This window comes from Mycteria americana, chromosome 7, assembly GCF_035582795.1.
Source record: "Mycteria americana isolate JAX WOST 10 ecotype Jacksonville Zoo and Gardens chromosome 7, USCA_MyAme_1.0, whole genome shotgun sequence".
Lineage (NCBI taxonomy): Eukaryota > Metazoa > Chordata > Aves > Ciconiiformes > Ciconiidae > Mycteria > Mycteria americana.
In genome coordinates this window covers 11,038,800-11,064,506 of record NC_134371.1, presented here as the reverse complement: position 1 = coordinate 11,064,506, position 25,707 = coordinate 11,038,800, and the positions used below count along the sequence as shown (strand labels likewise).

The 25,707-nt window shown below is 41.5% G+C and overlaps 2 protein-coding genes across 2 annotated transcripts; both read left to right on the top strand.

Annotated features, from left to right (window-relative positions):
* Nucleotides 1-1,817: 1,817 nt before the first annotated feature.
* AHSG (alpha 2-HS glycoprotein) lies at nt 1,818-7,975 on the top strand. The gene is made up of 7 exons (XM_075509064.1): nt 1,818-2,021; nt 3,034-3,144; nt 4,393-4,477; nt 5,376-5,539; nt 5,832-5,945; nt 6,731-6,811; nt 7,697-7,975. The coding sequence occupies exons 1-7, from the start codon at nt 1,818-1,820 to the stop codon at nt 7,973-7,975; spliced, it is 1,038 nt and encodes a 345-aa protein (XP_075365179.1).
* A 5,865-nt stretch (nt 7,976-13,840) lies between these two features.
* Nucleotides 13,841-23,738, top strand: FETUB (fetuin B). Its single transcript, XM_075509116.1, has 7 exons — nt 13,841-14,062; nt 18,464-18,574; nt 19,976-20,063; nt 20,605-20,771; nt 21,719-21,832; nt 22,744-22,833; nt 23,316-23,738. Exons 1-7 carry the CDS (start codon nt 13,841-13,843, stop codon nt 23,736-23,738), a joined length of 1,215 nt encoding a protein of 404 aa, XP_075365231.1.
* The last annotated feature ends 1,969 nt before the right edge of the window (nt 23,739-25,707 follow it).

Here is a 25,707-nt window from a genome sequence, read left to right as displayed (position 1 = left end):
GGTCTAAGTCCTTCGCTGGGGTCATTATATGTCACTTAGTTGAAAACCAATTATTTCAATCTGCACCTGTTGGAAGTTTGCCCCAATGTTTCACACCAGAAAAGGAAAAAGGGAATTAAAAGGTTCACAGATTAGAAACTGAACTATGGGTTAAAAGTAAAGAGTAAAATACTATCTTTCTAAATAAATTTGCCATGATTCAAAAGATACCCACAAGGAACACTCCGAGTGTGTTTTTGGGACACCAAACTTTCATCCTTTAAGTGTTCCAGGCCAAAGTCAAGAAGACAAATGATCATCCACACAACAGAACAAATGCCAAACACCACCTGCTTCAAGTGAGGGGAAGAAACGAATCACTCGCAGAGCAATATTTTACTGCAAGAGCGAGGAAGAGCCTTTCTGTTCCCCAGGAATCTCTTCAATATGCAAATCCTAGTATCGAAAACTCATCTCATCCTACACAGCTGAAAGAAATCATTCCATCTTTTTAGTCTCTTTCCATTCTCCTTCTTCATCACTTAATCTGTCCAACAGAACCATTTCTATTTATGCTGTTTTCCATATTTCCAGATTCTAGGAGAGAGAGGCATGACTCAAGACTGCTTTTTTCACAAATCTTTTAGTCTCACTCACCTTATCTTGCAAGCTGAGAAATACTTATCTAAAGTGAAAACTTCTAAATATGCTGAAGTCCTCCTATTCATCTCAAATTTGCAGCTAATTCCTGAAATCCTTGAAAATGATGACAGAGTTTCAGATATTTTAAAGACAAAAGGGACCTTTACTAGTCTGCAGCCTGATCACCACCATAAAATGTGTCGTAGAAACCTGCTCTGAAATCCCCCCAGGAAAACCTTTTCTACTGGTTGAGCTAGAGTCTATCTAGCTAAAGTAATCTCAGCTTAAAATAAAGACCTTAAATGCTGGACACATCACAGAAGCTATATTCTGCTCCATAGAAGGTTTTTGTTATCCAGTTACTGTTTTGTAAACATGTACACTGTGAATGTAAATATAAACTGGGGTCCAGCCCTGCTGAGCATTTAAGCAGCTACATTCTCCTTAAAACACTTTTGTGCCCTTTAGGATCTTATGCCAAATCCTCAAATCTGTACAACATATTCCAGAAGAATTTCTACAAGATGCCTGCTTTGCAAAATAAAATTCCAGGAACTACTGGAAGTATTCAGACTATTCGGAGAAACAAAGAGCTGATGCAAAAGATTTAGAAACTATGTCTCGTTTCCTATTCCAAATGAATTCAGTAGCAAAAGTTGCTATATAATTACATTTTCTGTTGAATGTGATCCTTAGAACTGATCCAAATTCCATTTTCTAATTTATCATGTTACTGATCTCACAATTTAGACCAGTGTCTGGTGAGATTTGGGCCCTAACAGAATGTGTCCTGTTTACAAGAAAGCTTAATTAGCGCTAGCATCTCTACACATTTAACAGGAGGGATCATATTCCTTTTGCATGTACCGTATTTGGTTGGTAGAAAAGTGTCTAAAAATTGTGTTACATTTTTGCTGACGCTTTCTTCTTTAGCTGCTTTAGCAGACTTTGCAATATCCTACCTGATAAAATTTACTTTGGCCAATATTAATCAGTCAGCTTGATGTCCTAACATTTACTTTTCTCTTTTGTTGTTTGCAATGCCTCTTGGAACTGGGACAAATATCAGACATGCGCTCATGCGAAGTCTGTGGTATGTACTATATAAATGAGACCCCAGTTCTGGCTACTAGCTACCATCTGAACAGTATTCTTAGATCTTTATTTCTGAAAGGGATCGTTTTTTCTCGGGTGCCATGAAGGCACTGGTAGCTTTAATATTGCTTGTTCAGCTTCCAATTCACAAAGCTGTACCAGCAGCTCCCACTGCTCCCCTGGGCTGCGATGACCCAGAAGCTGAAGCAGCAGCTGAAGTAGCTGTGAGTTATATTAATAGCCACAGTCATCACGGATACAAGTTTGCCTTAAACAGAATTGACAATATCCGCGTGCTACCCCAGGTAAGTGAGGAGCTTGCAGGCAGAGCATTGTGTTAACCTGGAGATGCTTGGAAATGACCAACAAGCCCTGCCAAGGGCTGTATCCTCACACGGGGTAAATCAGCATGGCTCTGTTGATTTAAATGGGGCAATGCCACCTGGTAGCAGTTGAGAATCCAGGTCACTGGAATGTATCTCTCAAAGAGCAGAACACAGGGGGAGAGAGAAATGTTCAGATACCTTTGTACAATGCTAGAAAGGGCTCAGGTTACAAATGCAGCATGCTTGCTAGGGAAGGTAATTCAAAGTGCTGATTCATGAGCCCAGTAGCTAATCTGGAGAAAAACTGTGAGGATAATCTTTGTGATGCAGGTAATTATTTATTGGCTAAATGCATACCTATCATAACTCCGTGCTATTAGTGATTTTGTAGTAGGCATTAATTTTACCTAATATCCCATTGAGCTGACAAGGAAGCTGAATGGAAATAACTGCAGCTTGTAGTCTCATTTTCACTAAGATCTATTGCCAACATTGTAGGCATCTAAAAAGGCTGTAGAAATGGTCATGAATACAATGTATGCACCTATTCAGAACCTTTGATTCTCTCAAAACACTGAAAACGGTCCCAAATATTAACAAGAATGAAACTCCACGGCTGTTTTCTACTTGTTATGAGAGAGGATACCAAAGTCATTTACAAGAGACTAAAACAGACATTAATGAGATCAGAAGTGTGCCCACATTTACCCACACAAAAACACTGGTGACACTGCTTTCCTCATATTTAATACTTTTACACTAAAATAACTTAATTGGTTTAAATGGAATCACTCATGACTCAAACCTCAGAGTCAATTTCGGAGCTAGGGAACCTCACTTCTGCCCTTCCACTCACATGTCTTATGTTATAATTGCACAGGTTCAGGAAAAAGCATAAAAGATCCTGCAGTCCATAAACAACAGGAGTATTGTTGATGGTGATGTTTTGGGAAGTAATTACTACAGTTCCTGTTGGGTTTTTTTCTTCCAGGGGCTGAATAATGACATAATGTTTCTTGAACTTGACTTATTGGAGACCACGTGCCACATTCTCAGCCCTACGCCTCTTGCAAATTGCACAGTAAGGAGCTTCACACAACATGTGAGTACCTAAAACACTGCTAGCTCGGTCCGAAGGCGCATGTTCAGTATGTTGATGCTAGAGGCCAGGCTATCATCAGTTAGATTTCCAAGCAAATGTTCTACCGCTGTAACAGCCTGTAACGACCCAATCACTTGTAACCTCCTTGTTGATTTAGTTGCCTTCATGTCATGAAGGATTTCACTCCTGGATTTCTTTCACGTCCTGTTATGTGAAGAGGACAGGTCACTGTCAGCATAACATCCCACATACAGCTCACGAATGCCATGGGGCCTTGCTTAGGGGCTCCAGATTCAGCCCTCCACGGTCAGCCCAGATGTCACTGGCTCGTTGCAGACTGTAGACAGGGCAGGTTGTGAATCTGTGCAAACACAACCTTCCCTTGCCTACACGCGGGGTGTTACCTAGTGAAATTCCGTCAAGTCTAGCCACCTAGTCCTAGTCAAGACTGCAGAAGAGCTATTCCCTTCAGACAAGGCTCTGCCTTCAAAGTAATGCTCGGCTGGAATTTACTGGCCCCAAATATTTTGTTCTTATGCAAGTGGGATCCAGCTGGGAAAAGCTTTCCCTAACCAAAGCAGTGGAAGTGTTGTCTGAGTACAGGCAGCTCTGGTTTCTAAGCAGAAAGCAGAGTGAGCAATTGACAATTTAAGCCTGCTGTTTCTAGAATGGGGCCCAATTCACAGAGCTCATGACTAAATTTGAATCATGATCCACCTCTGTATTCACCAGGGCTCAGATCCCATTTTCCATCTTGGGGGAGGTGACTCCAACTGTTCGCTCTTCCCAGTGACTCCAGCTTTGCCTTTGACATCTCCTCCCCTGCTGGATCCTGTTGCGTGTGAGCCAGCTCACGCAGGGCAGCACGCTCTGCTGTTACCATAGCCACTGACCGGCTGAGGTTAGCGAGAACGTTATCAAACAGCTCTGCAGGAGGTCTTAATTCATAAGTATTCATATTCTTTGCTTTTTATGAGAGAGGAACCTGAACCAAATGTCCATAATTTGGCTACCTTGGCACTTCTGATACTTTTGAGATCCAGATTTGGATCCAAATTTTGCAGCTCTGGTCTGCCTTTTACAAAATCACAGACACCAGGACACGCCTAGCAGCGCCTCTGCAATCAGACTGATTTTGCCAGGAACGCTCAGCCAGGATCTGTTCTTTTGAATTTAGTAATAGTTGCCCTTTTCAGAAATTCCTATTTATCTGAACGATGTAACACTTTGATTTTTGTCTCTCTCTAGGCAGTTGAGGGTGACTGTGATGTCAAACTGCAGAAGTTGGATGGAAAGTTATCTGTACTTGCTAGTAAATGCCACTCAGATGCAGGTAAAGACTTTGTTCTTTAGGTTTGAATCTAGAAGCTGGACTATTATTATAGCAGTGGTGACAGTTCACTAGCTTTTCTGATTCTAAAATGCTGTGTATAAGTATGGCATAAAGGATGACAGTTAATGGGTTTTCTAAACCCAGCTGTTTGGAAAGTAATTTTTTCCCCTTTTCTGATTTGATTCACCTACAAACCCAGCCTTCTCTCTTTGCTCCTCTTTACTATGACAATTAAGATACTATAAGAGTATCTGGGGAGCGAGTCCCAGATTTGACCTAGGGATTACTGGTACTGAGGCTTTTCACTCAGGAGTTTAGCCTCAAGAATTTGATTCCTTGTTGGTCTGAATTTACTAGAGCTTGTTGATCTTCAGAGCCCCTTTGCCAAATGCAGCTTATTTACTTAACCCAGCATTTTCAATATTGGCATGGGAAAGCGGAATCTCTATTCTGCATGCTCTGTACGAGATCTCTTTGCTCTGGACGAGAAGTCTTCAGTACTACTTTCAAAACTGGTGAGTGAATGAAACAACACACTCACGCAAACACAATTCCAATAAATTAAAAGATCGTCATTTTTCCACCATTCCTCGTGTGAGCTGAGACATCTTTTCATTGGTGTGATGGATAGTTTGCCAGAAAGAGAATTTATTAAAACCTGAGTAAGAACATTCAAAATGTGCTATTGAAGTCCACAGCACTTTTGCTTGCAGAAAAGACTCGAATGGCAGAAGTCGTGTGAAATACTGCCATCTATAGCCTGTACTGCAAAAATGCCTTCCACTATAATTTGGGACAGACCATGAAACAGTGTTTTGCGTGACTGAGTAGTTCTATAATGCCTTTCAAAACAACCTACAAGCTGATCGGAACATAACCTGTTCGGTTCCTCCTGCAGACTCGAGTGAAGATGTTCTCCAGCTCTGCCCTGGCTGTCCACTGCTGGCAAGTTTGAATAACACTGAGGTATTAACAACCGTTACAGCTGCACTCAATTACCACAACAGCAAAACTGCTGATGCTTACCTCAGACTCCTTGAGATCGGAAGAGCCCAAATACAGGTAATTGCTAGAACCATGTCTAGCCTTCCACGTAAACAGAGTATTTCTTCTGTGGTAATTGTGCAGTGCTATAGCTAGTTATGTTTACAAACAGATTTAGCTTGCTCTAATTTGCCCTACTGAATTGCCATTGATTTCCCAAGCATTTTGTGTCATTTTAGCCACGGGATTCCCTTTCACTTCAGTGGGAGATGCAGAGCTAGAAGCCACAACCTTTGCCTTTTTATTTTTTCTCAGCAGCTCTGCCGTTTCACAGTGCAAAGTCAGTTAAACAATTTTCCTGTTTTATCAGGCTCACCCAGTGCATATTGTCTCTGTTGAGTTTGCTGTGGCTGCCACAAACTGCTCAGCAGAAGAAGCTAAAGACAACGTGGAGGCTTGTCAACTGCTGCCTGACGACCAGTCTGTAAGTATGCCGGTACACCAGTCCTGATCTCGCCAGCTCAGAGGTAGAAAAGCGGCATGCTGTGATGCGCTCGCGCTTCTGCAGGAACAGACCTTTGTGAGGATGAAAGTGCCAGAGCTGTATACCATCATGATATGCTTCTCAATATATAATTCCTAAAGCTATATCACACCTTTCTTTTCTCTCTGAGGTATCTGGACTGAATCCTGATGTATTTGAATATATTTCAAAAAGGCTTGAGGACCAAAGTGTCCTTAACAGAAAATATTTTTAATCAATATATATTATTGTTTACTCTTCTTAACATGAGCACCTGAGAAAATCAGGCTCTTTGTACTGGACAGTACGCAAACACGTAACAAAAGGGCAGACTGTTTCACCTTCCTACAATTTAAGTGCTGTCAGTGTGCTTTGTTCTGATACAGAGGCTCTTGAGAATTATACTGTATACTTTATCATGCTAAAATTCTTCTTTTGTTTCTGATGAAATTGAGTCCTAGGCAGTTTTAGTGGGTGGGAACCTTTTACCTAGATTCATACATATTCTTTCCCTCCCTCATATCCAGACATACAAAGAAACTTACTCTAGAAGAATACAGGAGTTTCACTTTTTTGCTGGTTATGCATTGGCTTTTGAGTCCAACAGACTAAAAAGCAAGCACTTTACTGCTCAGATAAAACATGAGAAGATGTAGCTATTTCTAAATGTACTGAAATTAAAAATTTTAATGCCCGTCTCCTCTATTTTACAACTGTTTTCTCTTGACTGTGTTCTGCTTTGCCAGAATTTTGGTTTCTGCACAGCAACAATGGTAATGAGCCCCTCAAAGGACCTCAAAGTGGACTGCCAGCTCTACGGACATCAGGTACCAACTCCAGATATTCCCTTCCTTTCCAGAGTATTCTAGCCTACTACTACTGTTAGAAGCAATCACCCTGAGTTTAACTCCTTCACTGTAGATTGCATTAGCTACCTGTGACAACTTTAGTTTAACTTTGTATCCTAAAAAACAAGGTAAGGTAGCTCCTGATTATCCTGTGGATTTCTGTGCCAGGAATTATGTCACCTCTGCCATCCATGCTTGACACAGTTTGTCCTCCTAACCATCCGGGAGCTTCACATGTCTGGTAGGGCAAAGGGAACCAAACTCTGCTCAGCTGAGGGGATGGGGCAGATAGATGTAAAAAAGTAAATGAGCCATGGTGGTAGATGAAATCAGCTGGGGTTTTTTGCTAGTAGTCCTTAGATGTGACTGAACTCAGGGAGCCTGACCTGCACTGCTATAGCAAGAGGAGGAAAATGTATATGCACTGGACCTGAGTGCTCTCCAGGTATTTTAGCCTCCACTTGGCCTGAGAAGGGCTAGGTGGTGGTGGAATACTTCCTATGGACCAGAGCTCTTGGTAACACAATAGTGATTAGCTGTCTAGGAGGTATATGAAAGACAGAGTAAGACAGATGGTCTTGAATGTTTCACCAGCTGCACAGGTGGCCCTGAAAGTTCACATAGCACAGAATTGGGTGCTAATGATCCACCGGATATTAAAAATGTGTTCCTGGGCTCCTGTGTATGTGTTCAAATGCAAATCCAATGCAAATCCTGACCATTCTGTGATGGTCAGGAACAGTTCGTACCTGGGTGGGAGGCCTATATCTAGTTAGGAGCAGGGTAACTAGTAAAATATCAGTGACCTGTATATTATAAGCCCCAAGTCACTGAACACAGACACAAACTGTTTTTCTTTTCCAGCCTGGAGTTACCTACTCTCAACCAGGTCAAGATACATCAGCAGGACTGCTGCCCAGTGTTGTACAAGGCTTCACAAACCATAACCTCAGGCTTTCCCACAATAGCCCTGCTGCATCTGAATCCAGCTCTTCAGAATTTCCTACTTCCATGCTCTCAGCAAAATCTGTAGCAAAGAGAGCGGTTGCAGAGGTTGCTCAGCATGACAAAGTACCTCACCCAGTTGGCTTTGTGCCTCCTCCTCCTCCATGCCCTGGGAAGATTCGCCATTTCAAGATATAGGCTGTGTTACAGACATGGCAATACAGATAACTGAAGGATCAGCACGCAGCAGCAGCCTCAACACACAGACCACAACATCAAGTGCAAATAGGTGAGAATGCTTGACTCAAAGCCCGACTGAGTTTTACCCTCCAGAGGGCAGAGCCGTGGTCAGGATCTCGCAAAGACCTGCTTCAAAATATAGGTGATTACAACATATAGAGTTGTTTTCTCTACGTACAGGGATGCTCTAGCTAAAATACAGAAAATATTGTTTCAATGAAACTGTTGTAAGAGCTATACAACAGTTGTAGCTTTGTGATAGAAACACCACCTGAAAGGTTACTTCACAATAAAATGTTCAATAGAAATGGTTTGGTACCTTCCATCTGTATATATTTTCATTTAGTTGTCAAGTATCTCCTTCAGAGCATTATGAGTCATATTCTGGGCTTGATTTCAAAAACAGTAAGCTCCTGCACTTCTCATCAGCTTCGCTGGGATGTGTGGGTGCTGAGCACTGCGGAAAATCAGGTCAGTCCTTTCTTTTTATCATGCACCAATAATACTAAAAAAGTGGCAGGAAAAAATGTATTTATCCCTTCTACTTGTAGTGTTTCCTAGCATGCACCTACTTTTAATATCCACTAGAAGTACCTCAATACTTTTGGACATGGCATAAGAGCATCCCTGCCTATGAAAAGAACAAAGAATCAGGACACATTCATTGCTGCGCAGGCTGAAAGCATCAATGCTTCCAGCCAAACACATGTGTATTCTCTGTCTTCCAGCAGATACACGGGTGCAATATGGTCACAGGGTACTGTATGGCCTGGGTGCGTATGAGGGAATACCAATTCAAGGGAATAAAAATATACTACAGACATGTATCTCATATAATAGGACCCAGACAGTGATGGCAATTTACCATTGTCCTACCAGTCAAACCTTCCCTGAATTTCTGACATGTTAGAAGCAAAATCTATTCTAAGTAGCGAAGTAATAAGGGACAGGGGCCAGAAGGATCTTTAGTGCCAGGCAGACTGGAATTCTGCAGGCCCGGGGGAGCAGTCTCAAAGACAGTCATGAATCTTTAACCAGGAACAGCACTTGCTACAAGATAATTATCATGCAGGCAGCAAAAGCTGCAGAACACATGTCATTTCTGAACTGTTTCAAATAACCTATCCTGTTCTCTTAGTTACAACCTTCCAGTATTCAGTAAGCAACACAACTAACATTTGTTCTTGGTGACAGTGCAACGGGTTGCTGTACCGAAGGGTTCTGCTCTGCTGTGTCAACGGGGAAAGGAAAAGCCGTATGCACTTGCACCAGTGCTTCAACTGGGTGTGTGGAGGGCAAAGAAAAAGGGAAATCAGCCCAGACTCTATAAGGCATAGTATAACGTGATGGCAACATACTGCTGACAAGCTCTCCCCATGAAGGCAGCAGCTCTCACGTTTCAAGAATATGCTGAGTTCTTGCAGGAAGTGTGTTGCAGGCAATTGCACAAGCTACTGCCAGTCAATTGCTCAATGATTTTTTGCTTCTCTGCAAAGCAGTGACTCCAGTATGTTCTGCATGCAGCCATTCGTTTAAAAAGTGCTAGTATTAAGCTGTATAAATTTCTTGAAGCAGTAAGGTGGGTGGTCCTCCCATCCCGCTGCACGAGACACAGTACAGGATTTAATGAAATGGCTACTATGATGATCTGCATTACTCTAACATCAGATACATGAGACTGAGTTTTTAACTCACCTGGAGCAATTAGTTTTCCTAGCTTTTTATTTTTAAAACTAGGAATCGCCTTAACCAAACCATGTAAATTGTCTTGTATATAATGAAGTGGGCACTAAGTTACAGAAGAGACAGCGTTTTCCAGGCTTAGAAAAGTCTCTATCTGATGGCAGAAACAGCATGTTTATAAAAGGGATCCCTGCCCATGGGGATCTCTGAACTGCAGAAGTGCATTTTCTTGTTGCCTTTTCTGACCACACAAAGCAAGGATACGTAGCAGAACATCTGCAGCCTTCACACTTCACAGATGTTCTCCTACACCTGGCCTAACTACTCCATTGTTTCCTAAAACAGGGAGAAAAAAAAAAAGCAGAATTGCTCTGTGCTCTCTTATATTCCAGTTAGTAGCTGCACCTCATCTTCTTTCTCCTTAACACTTGCCCTTTTAAGGACACCTTTTGCCCTCTTCAGGATATATTTTCCATGACTGCTTTGAAGCAGTCACTTTGTCTCCCCCAAGTATGGCCCTGTATTCATGCACCTGGACCTTAGTAACAGATTCAGTATTTAGTAATAGATTCTCTGGGCAGTGAGTGCTACGAAATGCAACACATCAAATACAAATGCCTCCTTCCCTGAAACGCAGCATGAATAGTTTTGTCAGGTCTGTATCACTGTCTGACAATGTTTTTCAGCTTTTTCAAACCCCGTTTTGCTAAAGCATATGTACTTCATGTGCTGCTTTGGCTGGACATGCTCAGATTTCCCAGCTGTGTCCATGTTTTGAGGTCAGCTACTTCAACAGAGAAATTTTTTCCTTTCCAGTGGGAGGAAGAGTACAAAGAACAGAGTCAGGGGTACAACAATTCCCCATTATAAGAGGCACCAACACAGCCAGTACTAACTGGCACCCATCTCCATAGAAATGCCATGTACTGTAAGGATAAAGAAAATGAGTTATTATCCTTTAGCCACAGGGGAAGCATTCCCAGGCACAAGGAACAATGTGAGGGACTCTGCATTGCTGCTTCTGCTGTTCCTGTGCTATGGCTACAGCAGTGTTTCTCAACATTCATCCCTTGTATCCCTTCCCTCCAGGATACAGTCTGTACATTATCCCTCACCCTGAGTTTGCAAAGCAACTGGTGACACATGAGGTGGCTCAGTCTAGCAGCCATGTGCCCCTTCTGTCCTGCTATCTGAGTTTTCCACCTCTGCCACCAACCAAAGTCTTCTTAGAAGAGTTTCAGCCCCAGTGCTGTTGCAGGTCTTCGTGGCTGTATGTATAATCCCACCCAGCTTTCTGTGGACATTCCCTGGCACAGGTTTTGCTGTCTCCCAGAGGAACATGCTTTGAGCCCTGCTGGGCTAAAGAGCTGAGATTCTTTATACCACTAGTAAAAAACCATGACAATATATAAAATTTTAAAACCCCCAAACTTTAGAGTAGTATTAAATAGAGACAATTACATCCTTCACTTGCACTTTTCCTTCCTCACTCAACACAGGGGCAACCCTAAAACCTAAAGGTACTCAGTATCATCCAGCAGATAGCTGTGATCACAGAGACCCCCATGACAGAAAATGAGGGCCAGGGAAAGGGTTACCCAGCTTCTGGTATCCTTCACGGTGAAATACTGCAGAATTGCCCCTTAGTAGAAAACCAATGACTTTCACCGGGATTCTCCCCAAGTAATGGTGGTTGTCACTTCTCCAGATTTTCAGGATAACAGCTATTTGTACAGCTATTCACCCCGTCTCCAGCCTGGAGTTCCTGACAGGTTAGCCACAAGGCACACCACTGTCATTTCAAACTAAAGTTTCTCCAGGCAGAATTTTCCATGACCCTTTTTCATCTGTGCTCAGCAAATCACCAGAGAATCAACAGTAACCACAGTGCAGTCTCTTAGCTGGCAAATCAACCTCCAAATTCAGCAGTGAGGGGTAGGTCAAGGGTACAACTAAACCTGCACAGTAGTGTGTGCTCTGTGATGCTATGGGGCGAGCAGCTGAGTCAGTGAATGGCTCCCCCCCCGAGTCACAGCCTCTGGTCACATCAGGATTGTATTATTTATTGTTGCTGAAAAGGGATGAAAGCAGAGCACTGAGTAGTGCTAAAATAGTTAAAATAGTGACATTGCTGGACCAATTTCCTTATGATTCTCCTGTGGCTTCCTACAATTTAACCTGGGGTAGGCTGTGGCGGTGGTTAGAGAAGCCAAGGAGCTAAAGATTAAGCAGGTGGGACTCTTTTCCTTGAGCCAGTTCTGGCCATACAATATAAGGGAGACAATAACACTGAACAAGATAGAAAACTAAGGTCCTAAATCATCCGCCCACGAGGCAGTTACAGGATAAGTAGCCGCAGTTCACAGAGAAGTCTGGGCTAAATCTGGGAGAGCTATGCAAGGTGATGTGAACTGGCAAAGGAACAACTGTATGTACGTTTTCCTTGATTCAAAGTACAAAAAGAATAATATACAGGCAAAAAAAGAGCAAGAGGTGCCTTAAGGAGGAAGGCACCGGCTACAAGAAGCCAAACGAAGGCAGCTCACCCTCCATTTTACGTTACACGCTCTCTCTTCTTTAAAAAGTTATTTCTGCTAGATTCTCCTCTTCAGACCTTTGGCACCAAGATGAGCGTAATCAGCCCCAGCTCTGTAGCTTTCTTACAGGCCACCTTCCTCTCCCCTCCCCTCTCAGCATATAATTTCAGACGGTTCTTATTTCATCACTAGGTTTGATTCTCAGGCAATAAAAACGCAGCAGCATGTTACAGTCAGCAGTGGAGTTCATCTGCAGCTGTTCCTGCCTCTAAATCCACAGGAATATAAAGCTAGGCATTGCCAGGCAGGGGCTGAAACCAGGTGCAGCCAAAAAGTTAAGATGGGAGGAGATACAAGGAAACAAGACGTGCTCTTTGGCATCAGAAACAACATGTAATGATGGCAAGTTCACAGAGTACTTTGCACAATGTGGCAGTGAGAACAAAGTCAGAAGTTGGGGGAAGATGGGGTGAAGTAGGAAATGTTCAGGGATCAGGGAAATCAGAGTGGGGGGTCAAATACCTGGTAGGTGGCAAGAAATTGAGAGTTTTGGGCAACAAAAGATGATTGGGCTGGAGTCAAGGCATTGAGCGGGAACAAATCCTGAAATGGAGTCTTCGATAGCCTAAGACCATTTTGATAGCCCTAGTTCACTTGCCTATTTCTTCCAACCTCTTACAGCAGCTCATTTTGCACCTTCCTACCAACAGAAGTGAAGTCTTTGGGGTGAGAACAAAACCTACCACATCTGTGCTACTATGTTCAATTACAGTGAATGTTAAGTCCCAAATAAACACAATAGAATTTTCTGCTTAAAAGCAGACACCATGATGAAACCCTTAATTCTTTACATTGCCTTGTTATCATGTTATCTAAGAGTATTTAACGGCTTGAGCAGGCCATTTATCCACAGGCTTTGTGATTGGACTTGAACTTCATTTTGCTGGCTTGGCTTGGGCTAAGGGCTAACGTTCATCTGTAGGTATCCAACTGAGTAGAAATACTCAAAGAATGAATCCAAACCAAGCTTTCTATCCCAATCAAACTGACCGCATATAACAGAGAGTCAGTATATTTGTTCACAATTAGCATTTAACAATACAAAGTGTAAAATCAGTCAACCTTGTGGCCCTTATCCAGTTCCCATTCAAATTACTGAGACCTTTGTCATTATCTTATTTGGGAGAAGAACTGGATCACTGACAGAACAGAAGTGGAGCCAGACCTGTCCTGCATGTAGGTTTATTTAAGCAATTCTGGTTTCGTAAGAAAGCAGCTTTGTGTGTACAGTCTTGTCCCTTGTGATGAGGTCAAAGTTATACGATCTGCCCAGTGAAGTCTGAAGTGGAGATGTAAAGCCAGAAGGAGAAAGTGCTCTCTGGTCTCAGAGGGAGCGACAACACTTTCATAAAACCTTGTAATCATTAACTTAGTGTATGCTGTTGCAGCTGTAGGTTTAAAGGTGATGGTCAGTATATAATAAAAAGGGGATACAAGTTTATAAAGAGACATAGGTCCATTACGAAAGTCTGCTATTTCATGCAAGTCAGCCCCTCCATACTGACTTACCATTCTGATCTGCTGCACTGGTTTTCTAAGCAGAATGGTTTTACTTGTTTCAATGCTCTTTGGCATACAGGCGCTTTGCTCCTGGGCTGCCTCTCCTCCTGCCAGAGAGGCACTGACTGCATTGCTTTCCCCCACCTGCAATGACACTGCAGTAGAGGAGGCTGCAGATCTGGCTCTTCGTCTGATCAACACTGACCGAAAAGAGGGCTACATACTCAGTCTCTACCGAATTTTCAGTGTCCGAGAACATCCTCAGGTAGGTTACCTGTTTGTTCGCTAGCTGTTTCTCCCATGAAGAGCCCTGTGTCTACCACTATTCCTTAGCAATATCTATTTGAACTAAGAAATATTTCAAAAGGCAAATGTAAAGTTACATTCACGGGACTCCAGAGGACATGTCAACTTTACGCACAGATGACTAGAAACAGTTTCATCACCACTGTGGGCAATTAGAGAGCAAATCTCAGTCACGATTCTCTGCTGCCTGCCCCTGGAATAGCTCCAGGCGTCAGTTCAAATTTGGTGTGAAACACCACTACTCTGATTTAATTTCATTTTACACCTTCCTCCCACTGCCTTGAGCAGTTGGAGTGCAAAGGCTATTAAGTCATCATTCGTTTTGCACAAAAGATGTAAGCACTAACAGGTGTAAACACGTCCAGCTTGGGACCAGGGAATTCTTTCACAGACCTCTAAATGATGACTCATTCTCCAGAAGAAATCTGAAACCAGTTCAAGTGCAAAAATTACACTGGAAATACCTATGGAATATCACTCGTATCCTCAAGTATCTTATTTCTCTATGTGTGCTTAATTTATTACTATTTTGTGTTACAATAGCTGAATCTACTGGCACTAGCCAGGGACAACCTGAAATGAGTGCACAAGGCCCACGACACATAAGGCACTGTGGAAGCATGCTACTAACATTCCCTGCCACGCTTGCTCGCTTCCCATAATCTTACCTGAAAGGCTGAGTTCTGAACCCTTAAAGAAAATCAGGCTCATTGCCAGATGTTTAAAGATCTGTACTGGCAAGGATATGACACTACTTCCTCCTGCTCTCACAAGGACATAGTTTCTGCAGATACACCGTGGCCTCCAGCAATCTGAGATCTCACGACTAAAGATGCACACTTTGCTGTGCTTTGCACTGTGTTCTCTGTATTGCTTTGCTCAGGTGACAGGATGTGCCCACTAAGCAACTGGATCTGGTCTCTTGAGAATTTTTTCCACGTGGGATGCCGCTGAGCTGGCCCAGAACCCACATCACCAGTCATGGAGTTAGGTACTTAGCCCCCACCCTGGGGCTATGTCCTACTGACAATAATTAGAGGACCCCTATGACCACCCTAAGAGTGCAGCACGGTGGGTGCAGACATGCTGTAAACCACTTCATTCATCTCCCTGCTTCTCCCTTCACCTGTGCCAAGTATATCTCAGCACAGGAGAATTTTGGTCCTTGTTTGTGATTTGGTCTGTCACTTAATTCCCTAGAGACTTAACTTATTGCCTTAGGGCATACTTTGCTCTTTGTTCATTTGGGAGTTTAATTTACTTTTATTCTTATTTTTTGCATCTAATATGCTTATCCTGTAAATAAGGTGTTTCAAGACACTGCAATAACAAACTAGACAATCTAAGCCCTTTGTCACATTTTTACTGCTGCGGGGACTGAGTACATAAGAAGCAGTCAGCTATGTCAGGCACGTTCATGGACAGTAACAACCTTATGCAACCTTCTATTCCCCTCAAAAAAATACAGAATTTTTTTTTTAAATCAGTCAGTGGTCCTTCCTCCCATTTTTTTAACCAATACTCAGGATAAAAACATTTTCAAAGTTACTTCAAATTCAAATCTGCCCTTAAGCAACCTCTGGTTCAGTTTTGCTCTGATTGAAACTAATGAGCCATCTGGTATTAACTTATATGCAAGTAGGACAGAGCCTTTCTTTCCAACAAGATACTCATTATTAACTTCATTGACAGGCACTTAACCAAAATTACAAAACATGCCAAAATATTTAATTTCTTTCCCTTGCACCAGGTCACCCTGCCACAAAGGCAACGCTGTGCTCCTGCCGCATCTCTGCTGGCTCCCAGGCTCCCCAGCATGCGTTGCAGCAGCAATCCTAGCATCAGCAGCGCTGAGGAAGGGAACTTTTTGGCCATGCTGAAAAGATAGAAGTTTTTATTCAATACTAAGCAGATATCAAAAGGCCTTTGCATAACGGTCTTTTAATGAAAATTAAAATAAGGATGATGAAACCTTCAGAGATCTGCTGAGCTCTGAATAAACCCCAAATTATCCTTTCCCCAGTGGAGGATGATACATACAGGGGCAGGTAGACAAAAAGATGTATAGATTTCATAATAACCTCACATGCATATTAGAGCTGATATTATACAAGAGAGCTACAGGCAACAGGAAATACAGTTAGGTCCACCCTGGTTGCATTTAGTATTTCCGAGATCACCAAGCTTTGCAATCAGTCTTCATGATTCAGCTGAGTAAACCCATCTAACATCAAACGCATTTGATTATAAGAACATTTCTTTAATGAGATATGTGTGTGCTTTTGCCTGCAGGATACATGAACAACCTGAAAGCTCAAGTCACCAGTCCCAGCTTTGGGACCCCCGAAAGATACACATTTTCCTTGGCTATTACTTCTTCACGCAGGATAGTCTTAGCGATGTTTTTTCTCATAGAGGTTATATTTGAAGTTACAAGCTTGTACCAAATGCTGCACTACTCAGAAAAACACATTTTCAGCAAATGGCAATTACTCTTTGACCAGTCTTACTTTCTGCTTACTGATTTAACCTATATTAGCTACCATATTAAGGAAACATATCATTATGATATTTAGGTACCTTGTGTGTAAACAGAAAATTACAATTAGTTCCTTCCACAGAAGGATGTATGCAGCCAGGTGTGGGGATACTGCCATGCCACTGTACACAGTGCTGCTGCACCTCAGCTTCCCTCTTTGTCAAAATAGCTTTTGATCTTTTCACGACCTTCAAAATGACACTTGTAATTAAACCTCAGGATTAGCGTAGGCAAACCCTGAGAGCTCAGTGCAAGGCATTACCAGATTACTTCATAGAACACTTCGGGGAAAAAAGAGGATATGAAAATATAAAAAATGGTATAAAGCATGTTAAGTTGCGTATGTAAGAATGTAACTTAGAGACAAAGCTTACAGAACAATTTACTCATTCTTTATATTTATTTTCTATTTATTTTGCTCTTTTATATTTAATGTGTTTAGTATTACGTTTACAAGTATATATGGTAGAGCTCACATAAAATCACCATCCCAGTCTCTTTCCAGAGATCTCTATACTGTGTGACCAGAATAGTTTGTATCAGTCGGTCTCCTAGAACTCAAGAACAGATACCTCTTAGTGTTTTTCCAAGCAGTATAAAAACAAAAAAGCCATCAGTACTCCAGCCTTTATGTGCCCTATTGACTGGTATTTAGTTGCTGTTAAACAGAAATCAAAACTGAAGCCAAAATTGTACAGATATTGGCCTCAGACTTCTACAAGGCTCTTGCCCCATAAAGTGCTTTCTCTATAAACCAGTGAAATCCACTAGGAATGAATGAATACTGCTCTCATTCAGTTTTGGTTTTTCTCCCTCTTCAGCAAAGACATAATCTCAGTCTAAACATGCAGCTAACGCTCACATCTAAGTTCTTTAGGACGTATAAATGACAGCTGCTCTCTTTCCAGCTTTCCACTACAGAAAATAAAATATGATCCTACTAAGCTGTATCCCTGATAAATATCCTGGAAAGGTGCTTACCCATATCTACAGTAGAAGCAGAACCAGGAGCTGAACCATGCAGCATCTCATCTTTCTGTATGACATGATGTAATCACCAAATATATGGAGCTGTACTTTTAGTCTTTCCCTGTCCCTCTCACATGGAAGCGTTTGCCCAAAAGTTGAGCCCTAACTGCTTTGCGCACCTGTGCTGCAGTGAACTGAATAAAGGTTTCTGGACTTAAGCACAGGCTCAGACCTCAAGCACTGGACTGAAGCTTCAAGTGAGTCAGAGACATCCATGTAGGTATGCAAGGTGCCTCATAGCACTTTCTGATATCTGAGAGAATATTTGTCTGCATCAACGCAGTCATTGCCTCTTTATGGCAAGTGCAAAGCATCCATACTTGAAGAAGACACCACTGTAAGAAATAAGATATTTCTGTTTCTAATGCCTACTGGGAATGTTCCATGTTGGCAGTTTTTTATTATTTGTGGTATTTATTGTCCCATTCTTACTGAAGGCAAAATAACCTACCTTTCAAATCTAATCATAAAATGCAGTTGACGATGAAAACATCACCATGTTTAGTCCTTATTCCTGGGGCTTGGTTGGTACCAGAATCAGAAGGATAAAACTGACTCTAAAAGGCTGTTCTTTAATTAAAGCTGGCTAGACACATGACCAAGCCTGTTCTAACAGGGCCTGAATCTCACCTGATTTGCTACCATTGAGAATTTGTCCCACAGAATCTTTAGTTTTCAGGATATCTGTATGTCCCACCTGTGTGTTTTGTGTTTCTCCATCTCTCCCTTTTATGTGACCCTACTTTGTTCTGTACAAAACTGGGATATGACCCTTTCTTTTTTTGTTTTCAGGAGATCACTGGTTCTGTCTTCTATCTCATCTTGGATGTAGTAGATACCGAATGCCACGTACTCAGCAAAAAGTTGTGGAAGAACTGTAAGGCCAGACTTGCTCAAGGAACTGTAAGGACTTTATTTTCTTATTTAATCTCAGGTATGATGAGTTACTCAGGTACTACTGATGACAGTAAAATCCCTACACATGCATTTTTAGTAGGCAGCAGAGCTTAGAAGAAATCAAAACCAATTTTTTAAGGTCCACAGTTTTCCTCTGTACTTTCTAATCAGTTTATAGACTGGTAAGATTTATTTAAAAAAATGAAAATGAAAAGAAAGTTTTTGACCAGACCTAATAAGTAGACATAACTAAATAGCCATGCTAGGGCACTATTTAGAATAAATGGTTTGCTTTTTATATCAACCCTGTAAGAGTTTATTTTAAAGACAGCCTGTCAAGAAAGGAATAAAAGAAACTCACTTTTATATAACATGCGATTTTTGGTTTAGTTTAATTCCACTTTTATTCTGACAACTTTGCAAAAATTGTACTGAAAGAGGAAAAAAAAGAAAGCTCAGCAAGATAAGCTGCAAAGACAGAAAGTGATCTAAGACTGTTGCTACAGGTGACCAAAATGATTCTGAACAAGTGAAAAAAAAACCTTATAAAATGAAGAATGATGAGAAAGAAGCTTCACAGGTGAAAAAAGAGAAGTTATGATTACATTGTCCCGGGCTGCTGCTTAGGTCAATGAGTTTCCATTTTTAAATGAAAAACTGGAAAAAATAAAAAGAATTCTGCTCACTTCTGCTTACAGCGCTTTCAGCAGGAAAAGGGTGCAAAGAATATATGGTTGATATGGCTTCTGTGAAGTCAAGAAATGTATGTCCTAGAGGCCTTGATCATACATGTGGTAATATTTAAGAAGCACTCTGAGAATATACATTCAACTTTTAAAAATAAAGGCACAGTGGATATTAATAGGCCAGTATTTTTTTCTGCCATAAAGTCAGAGTTTCTTTGTGTGCAAGCGTGATCTTACTGTGCCACAAAACTGATTTAGGGTCTTTCCTACCACTCTCCTTCCTTAACTATGAACATAGGGAAAAGCAGGAAGCTGGAAGACAGGTGACTGGATCCAGACACTCTGAGCTGATCTCCAGGTTTAAGTTCTCTGCTGGTTCTGGACATAGACCCAGCTCCCGGTGCGGGGGCCTGGCCAGGGAAAGCACTCTGTGACACTTGGGCACTTTTAGCTGCCAGAAGAGTGGCCGTGTGTAGGCGATCCTGCAGACAAGCACTGCGCCTGTATAGCTCAGAATTACACCATGGGAAGATCTGGCCTTTTCTTTCTAAAGGAGATACTTAGAAATGTGCTTCATTGCCATTTGAGTATTAACACAACTTTATTCTTGAAAAGAATTTCATGACTGCAAGGAGGAAATGAACCACTTGCTGTCTAGGTACTAGATGATCAGTGCAAAGGATGCAATATTAATTGTTTCTAAATGTTTATATTGTCTTAGGTTTATGGTCAATGCAAAGCAATTATCTACATTAATCAGCCAAGAAATATTGCTCATCTGAATAGTTATGAGTGCATTTTACAACCAGGTATGTCTTTATTTAACACACTCACTTTGAAAGAGGACTGGAAAAAAAATCTTTGCCATATAGCATTACTTTAAATTTTAATTGTAATTATGGCACCACAGCGTCTCCATTAGCTTTCAGCTGCCCTAATTTTCTCGAGTCAGTGATCGTAAGTTCAGTGTGGTCCTGCAGCTCAAAGCAGTGCAGTAATAACTGTTTTCATCTCTGGGAAATCCAGCAGAGCCTCTATATGGGCTTTTACCCTCTGGTCCAAAAAGCATTTTTATGGGTTTGTGAAAGGCAAGTAAAGCAGCAAGCCCACTATCAGTAGGTTGAGCTTTTTCCTGCAGTGCCTCTGCCTCCACCGCAACATTTTTATGGGTCTGCAAGTTCATAAAGATTCAAAATCATTGGGTGAATCAAACTACATATTGTTACTCCAGGGGACTGGAGGGCAAGTGGGTAGGGTTGGGGGCATCGATGCATTTACAGTGACCTACACTATCAATATGCTCTTATGGTTAAGCTTTCTCTAATGACATTGTTTTGTCTGAATAAAAAGTTCCACCCAGATATATTCACAAAGGATGTCCTGACTGCCCAGTTGATGACTGTCCAACTGAGCCCAGATATTTGGAGGCTGCTGTTCAAAGCCTTGCCAAGTTCAATGAAGAGAGTCAACAAACTCATTATTTCTCTGTCCTCAATGTCACAAGAGCTTCAATGCAGGTAAGCCAAAGCTCATCTGACTTGCTTTAGCTCTCAAGAAGTATGGATCCACCTGTTATACTTTATATGATTTGTTATGTCTTACAGATTGTTTAGAATTTGTATCTGTATAGTACAGAGAATAATTCTATGCAGAATCCTCCTGGGAAATGAGGATCTGCATTGATCCAAGACTTTGACTCCATTTATTGCAAAAAGAAGGGCTTTATGCAAAACTCAAGACACAGACTTGTGTTCCAAAGTTTAGGAAAGTTTCACTGTGAGCTCTTTCTTCTACCACTGCCATGAATTAGTGACTCCCTAGTAGAAAGTATTTAATAAAGCACAGTCATTCCTTCCAACACATACCTGTAATTCACTGAATGAGTTTAAACACAGTTTAAAACTAAGTTTAGACTAACAGAGAGTTAATGATCTCCTGGCTAAATCCCATTTGTTTTCCACAGTAATATCCGGTCTCTCTAAAATTCATTATGTATAGATAACAAGGTGGTTTTCACTCTTTGTCTCAAACTGTTAGATATTACTACAATACAGTATTTAATCACTCCCATTTTCCAACCCTGAGGTACTTGCATTTCAGAAATAGAAAAAGTGATCCTGTTCATTAAAGCAGCCAGAAATTATCAACAAGGCACTGAAGAGGGTCTTTGGATATGTAGTTCTATGTGGATGCTAACTTACTACAAAAACCAAACTCATTTTAACTATAGGTAATCCATGAGTTACTAGGATTGTGCATATATAAGAAGTAAAAAATAACCAGGCAATAAAGCAGCACTGGCAAAGAATCATTCTCCTGTAATACAACTAACAGTAATACCCCAAGTATAACCTGTTCCTTCCACACTTAGCAGGAACTTTACATCTATTTCAAGGTCTGTAGGATTTTTCCTTCTTCCTGACACATGCACAAGGTCTGATTGCCACTGGTCTCTCATTAACAGTGGGTTGTTGGCCCTGCATATTTTGTGGAGTTTTTAATTCAAGAGACATCCTGCTCCAAAAATGACACGATTGCTGACATCTCCAAGTGCAAGCCACTTTCATCTGAACTAGCTGTAAGTACTTTTCCTTGTATAAACACCTATTTTTCGGATACTATGATTCCTCAGTGAATACTTAGCTTATCCCTTTGGTTCTTCGCAGACAAGAATCAAAGCCCACAGGTGTCTTTTTAGGGGTCGTAGCTCTATACTGTCTTGCAACTGTACAAACTGCTTTAGACTAGAGAAAACATTTCAGTAAAAGTTCTGAATTCTTACCTAGAAGTCCATGAACAATAAAACAGAAAAAAATACCATCCAGAAAAAGGAGGGGTAGCCATTGCCTTACAAAACTTAAGAATCATTCTTAAGGATTTCTTCCAAGTAAACAGACATAGGCAATAAATCACAAACAATGCATAAAGAGTATATTCATACTACAATCAGGTCAGATAAGGAAAACATTTAGGAACTGAGGAAAAAATTATAAGAGAAGCTGAAAGACTAAACGGGCATGCTGCCAAGAGATAACATTTCAAGCCCCATCTTATCCGAGCCATGTTACCTACAGCCCAGTAAAACCACAACTATTAGAAACAACATTTTTTCATGGTTTCTTTCACTAGTATGGTGTGAAATTGTTTTTGCCTGAAAAATGATATTATGTTCTATTACACAACTTGCCTGTGTAGGGATATTCTGCTGCAGCAGAACTTGTGTGCTGTTGTAGTTAGGCCTTAAGTTGCCAGCTTATTTTTACTATCGTGTTACCTAACCCTCCTTTGCAAACATAAAGCCTTTTTCAAAATGCTGCCTGCCTTTGTAAGCTTGCCAATCCCAAAATAAAAGTTTGCCCAAGCTGCTTATCCCTACAAATACATGTAGAAGCTGTAACTATTCAGCCTTTCATAATCACTTATTTTACAAGATAAGAGCTAAGTATCAGTGCTACAATGTGAAAAAATGCTTGCATTTTCTTCTTCCAGCAAATAGGTTTCTGCAAAGGCTCTGTAGTAAACAGTCACTTGGAACATACACGGTTCGTCACAATATCCTGTGAAATCTACAGTCTGCAGGTATTTCTTAATCTAATCTTAATATTGCAAGAGTAATACTCCTTTACAAAACAAGAATTGAACTCTTGAAAGCCCAGCCATTTTTAAGTTTTCTTATTCACAAAGATACGGGGTTCAAGAAAGTGATAAGGCCAAATCGGGAGGAAATCTCTCTTGTGATAAAACAGACTGTTGCTAGGTGGATAAAAAGGCAATAGAATAAGTATAATCATACTGAATGTGTTCAGAATGCTCTACAAAGAAATTGTAGATAACAAAGGGACTGCAAAGAGCTATAACTGTGTAGTTACCCAAGTTTCCTGCAGCTGTCTCCACTGGCATAAGAAGCAGTTCCATCTGTCTGTCCTTTGAGCTTCTGTTCTGCAGCTGGTCTTTGCAGACTGGAATTGCAGCAGATCCTTAGTGTGAAGGGTGACCTTCTTCATATCTGAAAGAATTTGTAATAGCTTCAATATAGGTGATGCTTATTGCCTGTTATTTAGGATTCTGCCACTGAAGAGGGGAAACAGCAAGCTAATCAGGCACCTGGAAAAGCCAGCCAGAATCAACAACAAGCTTTCCCTTCAGAAATCAATCCTTTCTCCCCACACCTAGAAAAAACAGTGGGCTGGGTTAAAATTCTACCGCCTTCAACTGAGGACATCTCTTCCCCAAACCTGTCAAAGGAAAATCAAAATGCAAATAAAGATGGAAAGCCACTTCCACCTGAGGCTGTAGGATCTACGCCCAGTCTTGATGGAGAAAAGACTCAAGCAGACAAAGCAGATTTGACCAAACCAGTCACTGGACCAGTTATTCTCTCTTTTCCTGAAGAACTTTCTCTATCAGACTCATGCCCAGGAGAAGCAAAGGAGAAAAATTCCATCCTCCAGCCTTTGCTGCCTAAAAAGCCTACCAAAGCCTAGCCAGCATCCAGTCACCTGAACTACCTGCAACAAAATAACGGCCACAATGGCAACCTGGTCTTTCAATTTGTGTAACATCTTTAAATAAATAAATTGCTTATTACACTCTTCATCTTTGGAGTTTTCAGATTTAAGAAAGCACAAGAATAGATTAGAAAAGGAAATTTAACTGGGGCGTTTTCCAACAACAGAATTTGGCTTTTAATTCTCAAATTCCTCCCGTCAGTAAGAGCATGAAGGAAAGGTAACTGCGGAGGGTAAAAGAACTTGCAGGGCTGAGACAGCCCAAATGCATCAGCAAAAAGTATCCTCAGCAGCAAAAGTCTGTCAGGGCATAGTGTGGGCTGGCTGCTCCCCAAGGGATGGCGAGACGGAGCTGAGCATGATAACCAGGCTGGCGGGGCAGGGGCCTGCCCACGGTGCCCGAGCGAGGCGAGCGGGGCAGACCCAGGGATGGTAGTCAGGTCACAGGAAGAGGCCAGATCACCACGCAAGTTCGTGGGCGATGAGGGAGGTCTGAGGTCAAGCCCGGAACGTGAGCTAGCAAGCGAGGGTCAGGATCAGGTCTGGTTGCGGTTACCCAGAGTCAGGCACAGCCCAGTGGTCTCCAAGCAAGTCCACAGTGACGAGGCAGGTCTGAGGTCAGGCCGGGAAGACAGGCTGCAGGTCTGCACCTGGGTCTGGGTCAACATGGCCAGGCACAGCTGCGATGCAGCAGGAGCTGTAGCTCAGGCAGGGGCCAAAATGCTACAGCCTCAGCTTAAAGCAGCTCCTGTGGGAAGGGGCGTCGGGTCGGCCCTGGCCGTGGCCTCCCCGCGGCGCTGCCTGGGAGCCCGTCCCCAGGGTCACCGACGGGGGGGACAGCCCCGGCTGCGCTGTCGCCAAGTTGGCCCTGAGCCCCGGCAGCCAAGCCTCCAGGAGAGGGGATGCTCTCAGGGCCCTTGCAGAGTCACACCTGGGGTAATGGCGTATAAACGGGGAAGAGGGCTCCAACAGTGTTCAGCAGTAAAAGCTAGTGGGTTTTTATTATTTTACGGGTTAACTTCTTAATTATAATGTGATGAGCTTAGCCTATTTTTTAATTTCCTGTGGAAGATCTCAAGAAAGATTATTTTTTTCCTGATGCTTTATACCCTCACTTAAAGAAAGTGGAAAAGGCTACCCACGTGTGAAACCTCTGCACGTAATTCTGGCTGCTGGAGAATCAAGGACAGGCTATTCAGATTCTTATGCTTTACTGACCCTGCTGTGCAGGAAAAATGATGATTTACAAAATCAGCCTAATTCTTTCTTGAGATAGGTCATATTAACTGCCTTATAATAAAAACCACAGGGACACTCTATAGCCTGTAGCTAAGAAAAATCAATTTCACTAAAGCCAGACATAGAGACTGTACTGACAATAACAAATATAAATAAATGAGAAGACAAGAAGAAGAAAAAGAGTGAACATGGGAAAGAAATGTCATTTGTGGCCAGGAGTACACTGATATTTACAATAATTATGGGGCTTGTATGAGATCACATAGCCTTTCTCTGGTTGCCACCAGATCTGTAAAATCATTTGTTCAAAACAAAATCAATAAAATATTATTGTTTCTGAAGTTTTTATGCTGCTGAATCATCCCTAGAGATGCTGGATAATTTCTTCACTCAAAGAGCCTTTCAATAAAAATTATGGCTTTGTTGAAGTATTCTGGCATTTCACAATTTGATTAAAATGTATTATTTTATTATTATAAGTAAAATATAAATAAAAGTATTATTTTATTTTGAGTGGAGACAAAATAATATTGAAATATTGTATGGAGTTATATTCACAACAAATACATTTGTTTTTTCAGTTTGAAAAACCTTAAAAACATAAATTTTATATAGAGGAGTAACTTAATTGCTTCAAAGATTAAAAAAAGCCAAAAAGTGATGTGCGAAACACATCAACTGAGCCAAAAATCATTCCATTTCAATT

Coding starts and splice junctions, on each gene's coding strand:
- FETUB (XM_075509116.1), top strand. CDS start 13,841: ATGGTTTTACTTGTTTCAATGCTCTTTGGCATACAGGCGCTTTGCTCC. Junction 14,063..18,463: donor GTGTCCGAGAACATCCTCAG/GTAGGTTACCTG, acceptor TTTTGTTTTCAG/GAGATCACTGGTTCTGTCTT. Junction 21,833..22,743: donor CACTTTCATCTGAACTAGCT/GTAAGTACTTTT, acceptor TTCTTCTTCCAG/CAAATAGGTTTCTGCAAAGG.
- AHSG (XM_075509064.1), top strand. CDS start 1,818: ATGAAGGCACTGGTAGCTTTAATATTGCTTGTTCAGCTTCCAATTCAC. Junction 2,022..3,033: donor ATATCCGCGTGCTACCCCAG/GTAAGTGAGGAG, acceptor TTTTTCTTCCAG/GGGCTGAATAATGACATAAT. Junction 6,812..7,696: donor GCCAGCTCTACGGACATCAG/GTACCAACTCCA, acceptor TTTCTTTTCCAG/CCTGGAGTTACCTACTCTCA.